At 46.2% G+C, this 12,424-nt stretch overlaps 1 protein-coding gene across 1 annotated transcript; it reads left to right on the top strand.

The window, feature by feature from the left end:
• Positions 1-360: 360 nt before the first annotated feature.
• LOC139777537 (uncharacterized) lies at positions 361-12,220 on the top strand. Its single transcript, XM_071715038.1, has 9 exons — positions 361-1,860; positions 2,055-2,535; positions 2,578-3,226; positions 3,392-3,620; positions 3,775-3,817; positions 3,904-3,919; positions 5,054-5,330; positions 11,999-12,103; positions 12,188-12,220. The coding sequence occupies exons 1-9, from the start codon at positions 361-363 to the stop codon at positions 12,218-12,220; spliced, it is 3,333 nt and encodes a 1,110-aa protein (XP_071571139.1).
• The last annotated feature ends 204 nt before the right edge of the window (positions 12,221-12,424 follow it).

Raw genomic sequence — 12,424 nt, 5'->3', positions numbered from 1 at the left:
CGCGGACAATGTCGCGCAGAGACCGAATTTTCTTGTTAGATATCACCGTAGCTAAGTTGATCGAAGATTTCGAGGCAGCTCACCTTAAGGTAATCCAAGACGCCTCGGGTGAGGAATTTACCGCAAAGGACGCAATTTGCAAGGAATTCGACCAGATGCGCTTCGCGATAGTCGGGCGCTACGAAAAGTTTGTGGGCGCCGATCGAGCGACGACCTCGTTCTCTCAAGCCCCGGCTCAAACGTCGTCTATCCGACTGCCCAAAATCTCACTTCCGCAATTCTCGGGAGATCTCACTCTTTGGCCCTCGTTCATCGCGTTGTACTACAACGTTTCCATTCACGAGAACCTGAATCTCCTTCATGGAGAAATACCAATATCTGATGGCCTCATTGAAAGGGGAAGCGCTCAATGTCGTTAAGAACCTCCCCCTCTCCGCCGATAACTGCGCGATAGCTTACGACGCGTTAATTTCGCGATATCAAAACAAACGAGATTTGACGGATTACCACGTGGATTTGATGCTGAACGCCAAGCCGTTAAAATCGGAGTCGGCCGCCTCCCTGCGCACGCTGTTGGACACCTTTACCGAAAATACGCGGGCATTGAACCTGTTGGGGTTTCTCACGGACTCTTGGGACTACCTACTTCTCAATTTCTTGCTAGAAAAACTCCCTCGTTTACTTCACGAGAAGTTCGAATCCGAACTCCGGGCGGAGGAAATACCGAAGTACGCGCAACTTACAAAATTCCTCTCAGATCACTGCCGGATCCTCACGTCCGTATCGGGCCCCTCAAATACGTCGCTCAAATCGCAGTCGTCTTCGCCGAAAAAATCCGGGTTGGCTTTGTCGCTTACAACTCGAACTGCCGAGTGTCCGTTGTGTAAAGAACAGCATCTCGTTTTTAAGTGTCCTCGATTCTTGAAATTATCTCCTAGGGAAAGGCACTCAATGGCAAAAACCTCGAATGTGTGCCTTAATTGCCTTCGCGCTGGTAATGGCGCTAACAACTGTCCATCGACGTGGACGTGTCGGTCGTGCGAGGCTAAACATCATACGTTGTTGCACTTCGAACGGAATTCGAGTTCGACGAGTACCCCTACGGCTGCCGGAACTTCCTCCGAATCGGAAGCGGGAAAGAGTTCGTCGCCGAAAAATAATGAGCCCCTCGTCACCCTGACTAGCGTTGCGAAATCGAGTCCGATCGTATTGTTGTCAACGGTGCAGGCCGAGGCTCTCGACATCCAGGGGAATCCCTTCCCTGTTCACATTCTATTAGATAGTGCTAGTCAATTGAATTTTATTTCCGAAAACTGTATGCGAAAGGGTGGTTTCGGACGAACCAAGCGTCGCACCATAGTCCTGGCGGTGAATGATACTAAGGCGGCTGCCACTCGAAGCAGCACCTCATTCGTGATTCGAGCACAAGGCGATAGCAATACTCGCATGCCAATAGAGGCTACGATTCTTCCACGCATCTCCGCCCAATTACCTAGTAGTCAAGTTGAACAAAGAGCGTGGAAACACCTAGAAGGATTGAAGCTTGCTGATCCGCAGTATCACCGACCTGGTCCCATCGACATCTTAATCGGCGCAGATATCTTCGCGTCGTTGATTCGGGATGGTCGTCGTGTAGGGAAGAAAAGCAAACCAGATGCCTTTAATTCTATTTTTGGCTGGGTTCTGGTCGGCTCCGTGTCGACGCAGGCATCTCGGTCTACACACTCGTTTCTGACTCTCGACTCTTTAGACGCATCTCTTAGTCGATTTTGGCAATTAGACGAGATTCCCACAGCTCCGCCGTATTTACAGGAAGATAAACGTTGTGAGGAACTATTTGCGCAGACCACGCGTCGCGATGTATCTGATCGCTTTGTAGTGTCATATCCTTTTAAGAAGGATAACCCTTGCTTTGTTGGCACGAGACAAGTAGCTTTGAAGAGATTTCGTGCACTTGAACGTCGCTTTAAACTAGATGCAAAATTTAAAATAAACTATAGTAAGTTTATAGTAAGAATTATTTAGATAATGGTTATATGAAATTAATTAAGCAGCCGTTTCCAGTGGACGGACCTGTCTTCTACCTGCCCCATCATGGGGTATTCAAATCAGATAGCACAACTACGAAGTTGCGCGTCGTGTTTGACGCATCGGCTAAGGGCGTCTCGCTAAATCAGATGCTACGATCCGGTCCTAAGTTACAGTCAGATATAGTTGTGATATTATTGAGAATCCGGATCGGCCTTGTAGCGCTTACCGCGGACGTCAAGCAGATGTTCCTTCAAATCTTGGTCAAACTCGGTCAGTGTGACTACCAACGAATAGTGTGGCGTTTCTCAGAGGACAACCCAATCTCGGACTATCTTTTGTTGACTGTCATCTTTGGATTGACATGCTCTCCATACCTAGCGATTGCTTGCTTGTTGAAGTTAGCGGCTGAAGACAAAGTAAGTTACCCGTTGGCCGCGGCTGCCTTGGAAGAGAGAGTTTATGTCGACGATGTGGTAGCGAGCGTTGAGTCAGAGGAGAAGGCCCGTGAGCTTCAGCGGTAGCTACAAGCCTTGCTTAAAACTGCAGGCTTCGAACTCAGAAAATGGGCCAGTAGCCATCCGTCGGTTTTAGCTGATCTTGATCCGAAACTCTGTAGTCAGTCGTTGCTATCCTTTGAATCGCCTGAAGATCAGTTTCTTAAGGTTCTCGGACTTCATTGGTATCCTCAATCAGACAGCTTTGGCTTTCAGGTCAATCCATTGGACAGAGACTGCACCAAACGCACCATTCTCTCTGAATTAGCTCGAATCTTTAATCCATTGGGGTTCTTGACACCGCTTACGTTCGCAGCCAAACGTTTGATCCAGCAACTCTGGATGCTTAAATTAGAATGGGACGACAGGCCTCCTTCGGAGATATGTTCTAGATGGGAAAGATACAAGTCGGAGCTCCCCGCGCTAGCCTCCATTCGCATACCTCGTACTATCGCAGTAGATAGCGTAGTCAAACGGGAAATTCACGGATTTTGTGACGCGAGCGAACAAGGCTACGGAGCCGTTGTATATATTAGAATCGTCGCCGAGAGCGGTGTAGTGATCCGAATGCTTGGCGCCAAATCAAAGGTGGCCCCGCTTAAGGCCATCACATTGCCGAGACTCGACCTTTGCGCGGCTGTTTTGCTTTCGGATTTATTAGAATATATCGGAAACATCCCTGAGGTTGCCGTCGACGATACGTATGCTTGGTCAGATTCTGAGGTTGCACTCGCTTGGATACGCTCGGCTCCACACCGTTGGAAAACATTCGTGCGGAATCGTGTTGCCCGCATCCAGTCCAACACGGATATCTCTTGCTGGAAACATGTCGATACCAAATCTAACCTAGCTGATTGTTGCTCAAGGGGCTTGTTTCCTCAAGAACTAGTCGATCACCCGATTTGGTGGACTGGCCCAGCGTGGCTCGTCGAATTTGAACCCACCCAAGAAACGATATCGGAGGTTGATGATCTTCCTGAGGAGGAAGAAAAATCTCGCGTCTTTGTCTCCGCAAATTCTGCTGACGTCGTAGACTCCGCCACTGTTGTTGACTCGCTTCTCGATCGCTTTTCATCGTTAGACAAACTCATTAGAGTATTCGCCTACTGTCTCCGATTTGTTAATAGAATCAAAGCAAATTCGGAACGATTTCCGAGTGACCGAAAAATGGTCAATTTGACGACCCACGACTCAACAGGTAAGTATTCGTTAATTGAATCAGTTTTACTAATTCTTTCTTTTCTTTCAGGTACCCGGACTTCGTAGGATCGTCTTGCCCAATCAATGGACTGGTAAGTATAAAAGGTAAGTATAAATGTAATACATCTTAAATCTAACGCAATCGTTAAAATAATACTAATCGTACTTAAATCGACAGGGAACAATCGTAAAAGGTAAGTATAAAATGTTATTAACGCATTAGTATCGAATCTTGCTATCTCGCGAAATGCTCGCTTCCTATTGGTCGGCTGTTAGCGTCTATGTAGAAAATAGCACAAAGTGCTCTGATTGGCTGAAGGCCATGCAATATTGTAAATCTCTGTAAATGAATCGAAATAAAGATATTTTGCCAGGAATCAATCCTATTGGCTGTCGCTGTCAATAAACAAAGGAATTGTATGAAATTCTTGTAAATATGTTAAAATAATGTGAAATTACTCTGGGTCGATCCTATTGGTCGCCCATCTGCTTTTAGGGAACTTTAAATAAAATAATCTTAACTCTCGCAATATTGTCGCTGAACCAATCATGGTTTGTCTCGCACATCTAATAATATAATATAAAATGTGTAGAGTGTGAATAATGTTATTATGTTGTGAATGTCAGGAAAACATGTTATTAATGGAAAAAATAGTATTACTGTTATTATTATATATTCTTTGAACTGCATTTTGGAATCTATTTGACTTTAACGTAAGCGTGCTGCATATAGCAGAAGAATGATGTATATTATGAAAATAGTGAATGTAATTAATATGAATGTTAAAATTATAACGTAAAATCTCTCGGGAATCATAATGTTAATGGATCTGGTATGTTGTTGATTGAATCGAGCTCTGATTGGCTCTTGTAACTAATTATCAGGAATTTATTAAAAATCGTATCTTTATTAATAGTGTGACCCATCTGGTCGAGGTAGTGTGTAAGTGTCTTTGTATTTGTATTTGTATTCCTTACTCGCTAATCGCATAACAAAATAAATATCTCTTTTTGTATATAAATCTAAAAATGCACACAATGTCAATAAAATGTTATAAAAATGTTAAAAGGGATATAATGTTTCTTTGAGCGCACGGTATTATGCATTCGATGCACCCGCTGCTTTCTCTGGCTCCGTCTGCCTGACGGATACCGGAGGCCTTCGTCGACCTCGCTTGGCTCTAGAACACCGTGACCGCCGGGGCACGAAGCCCTCGGGGCACGCGCTCCGCCTAACCGAGTAAGTAAGGAAACGATGAAAGTAGTGGTATTTCACCGGCGATGTTGCCATCTCCCACTTATGCTACACCTCTCATGTCTCCTTACAGTGCCAGATCTCCAGCGGGCTGTTCCCCGCTCGCTGCTATTACTTGCTCTATTTCGGCCTCTGGCACCTCGTCGAACAAGATTTGTTGTGAGAGCCCTTCGCTCTCGAATACCTTAGTCTCCTCCGCTACTGGGTTGGCCGATTGGTCAGCCCGTGATGACGGCTCCGCCACGCCCGGATCCCTGGCTGTCGTCTGGGACCACTCCATTGGCTGGCAGGCTCCGCCGCTGCACCCTGGAATCGACGATGAAACCGAGGTTTTAACCTTCGATTCCAAGGTCAGTATGCTCATCGGACTTCAATTAGGTAATTAAAACTTTCTGTTTTGTACTTCATGAGTACCCCCCGTCGATTAATATATGACTCATGACTGTTCACTCGGAGCCCAAACTGGGCATAGTCCTTTCTTATAATGATCTCAAAAGTGCAACCTAAAAATTATATAAACATTTATAATTTATATTATTATTTTATGTTATTATTTTGTTGTGCCCCCTTTTTGCGAAAGAACACTTAGGTTCTTTGTGGTCCACGGAGGATACGGGTTGCGGAGGGTGCGTTGTGGGCCCCCCGGGGGTCGGGGGGGTCACCGGGGGCCCTTAGGGGCCCGTAGGGGCCTTCCCCGATACGGGTCTTGCGCACCCGGGGTACCCGAGCACACCAGCACCGTAATCTCCGTCAGTCTTCGGGTTGGCGGAGACCGGGGCGTCCCTTCGGGGACTCGCGAGGTAGGCGACCTCTATAATAAGTTCGCTCGGCCCGGGCGGGACCGTGAGGGATGAGCCTTTGCTCTCCCAACCGCCCTAAGGGAAGGAAAATCCTGACAGAAAACCGGGGGACCGGCTGCCCCGCTAGGAGTCTGGGTCTGGCTTCGGCCACCGAGACTCCAACAGCTGGTAGGGGATGGCGACCCTGACTACAAACGCCCGGTCGGCCGGGACCGTTAGGGGATTTTGATTCTTCCACCGGCAACCAGGACGGGGTGGGCCTTCCTCCATCCATTGCACGCCGGTGCTCCGGCAAGATGGGGGACAATCTCACAACCATTGCACGCCGGTGCTCCGGCAGGTCGTGGGATTGCGGGCCCACCGGGGGCTGTCCGGGCCGCTCGGAAATGATTCGAGGTCGGGGCCGGGCAGCCCCCTAGGAGAGAGGACCCACCGGGCCGCCCGGACGTTTCCGGGTAAGGGCCGGTGGTGTCCTGCCGCCGGACGTAAGGTCCGGCGGCGTGTTTAGGAGCCCGTTGGTCGATGATTGCATTAGGGGAGTATCCTGTGCCCTGTCCTCTCGTGGGCGGCGGGAGACTGGGATCGAGCTTGCTCGGCCGGATCTCTCGCTTAGCTCGCGGGAGGGGTATGGTGGGGGCTTCCTCTGCTTGAGTCGGCCAACGGGCGGCAAACTTCGGTCCGGGTGGCGTCCCAGGGGTCGGGGCGGCCTTCGGGGGTCCTTCGGGGCTCCTGGTGGGCGTCCCTGATACGGGTTTGGCGAACCCGGGAAACCCGAGCTCGGGCAGGCTGGGCTCGTGAGGCCAGAAAGCCAACCAGCCTAGGAGAAGGAAAAGTCCGAATTAAAATCAAATCACCTAGGTAGGAGCGGCGGGCAATGGGGGCTTGGCTTTCCGGGCCCTCTTTGTTCGTCGGGTCGGTTCGGGGCGATCCGATGGGGTCGGGCCCGGGCTGAAGTGTCCGAGGGCTGAGGGGCTGCGTGGGCGGGGTCCCTACGAAGTCCCCGCCGCGGGTGCTCCCTCTGGCCCTCTTGGGGGTCGGGGTCCGGGACTTAGGTCGCGGACTCGGGCCCCCTGCCTTTATGGAAGGGCGCGGTGGAGAGAGGGTGCTCCGCTCCCCGATGGGTGGGCCTGACTGGTTGCCGGGGCGTTCCCCGACGGCGAGTTCCAAATGGCAAGTGCCTGACTGGTGCCCCGGCGCTCCCCGATGGTCCGCCCTCGACGGTTGCGGTTGTGCCTTCTTCTCTACCGCCTGGGGGTGGCGCGTGGCAACGGGCCTGCCGCGTGTCACAGCTGACCCTGACCGGTTGCCGTGAGGCGCTCCCCGACGGGTCAGCACCCCCAGAGTGTGGGGGGGTGGCGGACTGAGGTTAGTCCCCTTCAGTCCGCCACTTATTAGTTTATTTGTCCTTAAGGACAAGGGGGGCCCCAGTGCCCCCCAGGAGGGTGCCTGTTCAAGGCCAGTGTGGGGGGGGATCACGGATGTGATCATTGCGTTTCCCGGGTCCCCCCCATATAGCACCTAGGAGGGACTAGTGGGGGTTTTAGCCGGTAGGTCATGGGTGACGTCGCTTCGGCGATATGCGCCCGTGGAATCCGGCACAACCCCGCCTCGGGCCCGAGGGGCGGGGAGTCTTTTGAAGATTTCCCCCACTTAAAAAAAAAGGATACGGGTTCGATAGAATTAACTAGCACTTTTGGATAAAGGATAACTTTTAATAATCACTCTGCGTACATTCGTTATTCGCGTTTGACTGCTGTCACTGCTCCGGTTCCCGACTCTCATTGCCCTCCCGTCTGCTTCTCTCGTTCCGTTTTGTTCGCTCGTCTGTCCTTCGGTTTCGCTGAGTTGCCCGATCGGATGTAGGCCGATCGCGCAACTCATTGTTTTGACTTCTCTTTGTTTCGTGGTCTCGATTTCTTTTCACGGTCTCGTTTATAATAAGATCTTTACAATACCTATCTTTAAATAACAATGTTTCTTAATCCTATTTTGTAATATTAATTTGGGGCCGCAACAATTTTAAGCACAAAATTATAGAAAATTGAGAAATATTTTTACAGTAATATGATAGTTTAAAGATTATAAGACCATAAAATGCACGAGTTTTTAAAATGGTTGTTACATTACATGTAAAAGAGTTGCCAAAACCAATGGAGAAAAATATTCTTAAGTTCACACAAAACAGTTGTTAATTAAAATCTTTTCGATTAAATGCGCTCATATCAATCGTCAATTAAACGGCTTTCGATTAACTCTGCTTAATTCAATTTTTCATCAAACATATTTAATTACATTGTTTAATATCAATCGTCAACTAAAGACGGAAATTAATTTTAAAAATAATTAATTTCTCGCAACTCTGTTGCGTACATATACTTTGCACACACGACTTGTTGCACACATGACTTTATTCCGCACATACACATTGCACACATAACATTATTGCTCTAGTTTTATGAGCAAGATTCCGATAACTATGGCGCCATAATGTAAAAGTGATTACTGAAGATATTTTTAGCAGAGGATACGGAAAAAATACTTAAAAAATTCCGTGACTAATAGATACTATTAATAAGCAATATTGACTAATATACTTCTTAAGCAGAATACACGCTTGATCTCGAATCTACTATAAATGTAAATTATGTGGAAGTGTAGAGTAGACCTCGCGTGATATGTTGAAACCTATTTGGAATCGTACGGGCGTATCCCGTTCGAACACGTAACAATTGGACACCGCTTGATTAGACACGTAATATTGGACACGTAACGATTGGACACCACACGTTTGGACACAGAACGATTCGAAACCGCACGATTGGACACGCACGTTGCACGATTGGACACCGAACGATTGGACATCGCACGATTAGACACCGCATGTTCGATTCCACATCGGTTTTCAACTTATCACGCGAACCGAGGTCCACTCATCCGTGCTTGCGGGGGAGGGGCTACTGCTTCTCCTTTGCCTAAATATTTACTGCTTATACATAAATATCACGCGAACCGTACAATGTTAAAGCGGTGTCCAATCGTGCAATGTGCGTGTCCAATCGTGCGGTGTTGAATCGTTCTGTGTCCAATCGTGCAATGTGCGTGTCCAATTGTGCGATGTCGAATCGTTCTGTGTCTAATCGAGCGGTGTCCAATCGTTACGTGTCTAAACGGAGGTCACCCGAGGTTGAAATCGGGGGTTTCACAGCGTCCGAGCTCTAACAGACGCATCATTGTATTGACGAATGAAGAAATTCGGGGCCGTTATTTGGACGAGACTAAATAACAACTGATTTATTTATGGATCCGGAGCCAGACGAAACCAGGGAAAACTTAAGCTTACGAAGGAAATGACACCGGAAGTAGCTGTGACAATGGAAGTTAGCACGGATATACTATGAGCGGACAAGCCTAAAAAAGTGGCCAAAATTTCATTCTGAGAATAGCATAAAAGAGTATTTTGTTGTAATGCAACTCTTCTTACACCTTTTATCAAAAAGAAAAATGTTAAAAAAGGCCGATTTTTCGACTATGAATGGAACCTAAAATTCGAGTTCCATTGATATTTATAAGCCGTATGAGAAGTGAAAATGACATCCCTTATTTCAGGAGACCTGTGGAAAGAGCAGAAAATCCAAAACTATTGAAAATTGCGTCATTCTATCTGTCCGAAGACAACTAGAGTCGGCGACATGGAAGAATTTTCTGTCAAACCAGCTTCTGATTAAATACTTATCCAATAGTTTTTGAAATTGTTAATAATGTTTTAATATCGGGATCCCGAAACTCAAGATGGCGGATCCAATATGACGGACCAGAATATGAAAAATTGTGATTTTTGCATGTTTTGCACTACATGTAAAAAACATCATGGGTGAGAGTGATTAAGTGACAGCTTTCGAAATCATTGATACAATATTTAGTGTTAAAATTTGAAATACAAATGTGGTTGATTTGATACGACGAGTTAGATGCCAAGATCTAATATCGGGATCCCGATATTAAAACATTATTAGCGATCTCAAAAACTATTGGATAAGTATTTAACCAGAAGCTGGTTTGACTGAAAATTCTTCCATGTCGTCGACTCTAGTTGTCTCTGGATAGATAGAATGACTCAATTATCAAGAGTTTTGACGGATTTTCGGCCCTTTCCACAGGTCTCCTGGAAAAAGGATTGTTATTTCCACTTCTTATACGGCTCATAAATATCCATGGAACTCGAATTTTAGATTCCATCCATGGTCGGAAAATCGGCCTTTTTTAACATCCTCCTTTCATAAGTTACCTAATTACCTTCCACTTAGCAATCATTTGAATTTTTAAAGTATAGTTTTTGTATCATTAATTCTACTTAAAAAGAAAATTGTGTCGAAGCCCGACAAGCTTTTGGGAATAAGAACACGTTTAATAATCAATACGTGATAAAAGTAAAAAAGAAAGATATTAATACATGATGAGACAATAAAATTATTAAAGAGGAAGCGAGAAAAAAGCAAGTTACAGTTCTGTTCTCAGAATGCTGAGACAGCGGCAGAGTCGCGCGGAACAGATACGGAGCAGCGTACGTGCTCCGATCGAGGTCACTGCACTCCTTCCGCCTCAATGAAATGAATATGTATACCAATAGCGATCAGGATCAGGCAGATCGCTTCTGAGAGTAACCGCGTATCCCACTTAACGCGTTTAATTAAGTTACGGTTAGATTCCGATAACTTTGGCGCCTTAATTTGACGATGGTTTCTGGTAGTACTTTTAATGCTGAACAAAAAATTATATAGGTCTTATAGGGCTAACCGCTCTGGTTTTCGAGATATACAGTGTTAAAGTTGGTATAACTTTAGATTAAAGACGACCTCACCGATTTCAATAACCTTGATACATGTTGTCGATATGAAACGAGGTGCCACATGGGTTTACAACTTTTCACGCGTGGAAAGCCGACGCATGTACTTTGAAGATACACTAAGTGTCTAGTTTAACAATAGTGGAGCCCCCCGCAGGGGGGCGGAACCTACTGCCTCCACGCATACACTTTCCACGCGAAACAAGGTGCCACATGGGTTTATAACTTTCCACGCGTCCCTCTCCAGCCCTGCTATATTTTTCAAACTTGTTTTGTTAATAACTTTTTAACAAGCAACGAGCGACGATTAAATTATAAGAAAAAGTTACTCAGAATTATGTCCTTGACAACATATATTAAAGTCGCCCTTAAACTAAAGTTTTACCAACTTTAACACTGTATATCTCGAAAACCAGAGCGGTTAGCCCTATAAGACCTATATAATTTTTTGTTCAGCGTTAAAAGTACTACCAGAAACCATCGTCAAATTAAGGCGCCAAAGTGATCGGAATCTTGCCTAAGTTACTATTTAATCTCTTGTAGCTAAGTGAAAGCAAATATATTCTCTTTTACTATGAAGTACGGAGTGTCGTTTACTAGTGCGTGGATCCTAATCCTTTGGACGCCTACATCCCGACAAAATCCGTCTACGGCTTACGGGCACAACAATCATTAATTTTGTTATATACAGGGTGTTTCATTTTAATTGCCCCAGGCAAATATCTCGAAAAATATGAAAGATACGGAAAAACGTTTCAGACAAAAGTTGTTTGGTTTGAAGGCGGACATAAGATGGTGTCATTGGTTTGACCTTGAGTGAACGTGCCGAGGTCATATGGAGCTCAACTTTGTTTTTTTAAATGGAACCCCCTATTTTTCATTGCATATTCTTGTAGCTTACCTAAAGAGCTTTTCAAAACACTATATTTAAGTATTTTTTCATGAAGTACTTTTCGAGTTACAAGGCTTGAAAGTTACAATCCCGCCGGCATTAGCATTATCCAAGGTGTACCGACCAATGAAGACAAGACCCAACATTGATCCGGCCAGTGAAGGCAAGACCCAAGATTGATCCGGCCAGTGAAGGCAAGACCCAACATTGATCCGGCCAGTGAAGGCAAGACCGATTGACTCACAAGTAGGGTCACATCGAAGTCACATTGTGTATTTTTGGTTTACAGCAAATGCTCAAATGTACTACCATTCTGTTGGATACATAATTGCAACCGTTTTTCGAATGCATTAACTGTTTTTTTGAGAACGTTGGCTGGTATACTTCTACACGCCCGTCTGATGCGGTCCTTTAGGTCTTCAGCTGTGTAAGTATTCTAATTCTTCGAAATTCTCAACTCCGCTAATTCTCCTTTATTTTCAGGTTCCCGCCAACGCTGGATCATCGCCGCTGCCAACTCCAGGATTCCCGCTTCACCGCATACCAGGATCGACGAGGGACTTCGATGGATCACCGTCGATGGATCAGGTAAGAAAAGGTCAGTGAAGTTGATAATTCGTGAGTAATTTTATACTATGATTGAATAATTTATTCAATAACGTTTTCCCACAGGAAGTTGTTCACAGATCTTCATATTACAGATAATGGCCGACACGCATGTCGCCGGGCACAAACACCCCTTCGCCTCACAGTTCACTATTTTAATTGGTGACTCAGCACCTCTCGCTAATTGTAGTAACGAGCACGTAACGCGTTTCCGCGGGCGTTGCCGGTTGTTACGGACCTCGGGGCGAACTATCTACGCGTCCGATTCTGAATCGCGGGACTTAGCGCGCGCGACGAACGTTA

The sequence above is a fragment of the Temnothorax nylanderi genome, unplaced genomic scaffold, assembly GCF_030848795.1.
Source record: "Temnothorax nylanderi isolate EJ_2023f unplaced genomic scaffold, tnyl_v1.0 TNYL_tig0153_pilon, whole genome shotgun sequence".
NCBI lineage: Eukaryota > Metazoa > Arthropoda > Insecta > Hymenoptera > Formicidae > Temnothorax > Temnothorax nylanderi.
Note: the sequence above shows the minus strand (reverse complement) of the source record. Positions and strands in the feature narration are given on the sequence as shown.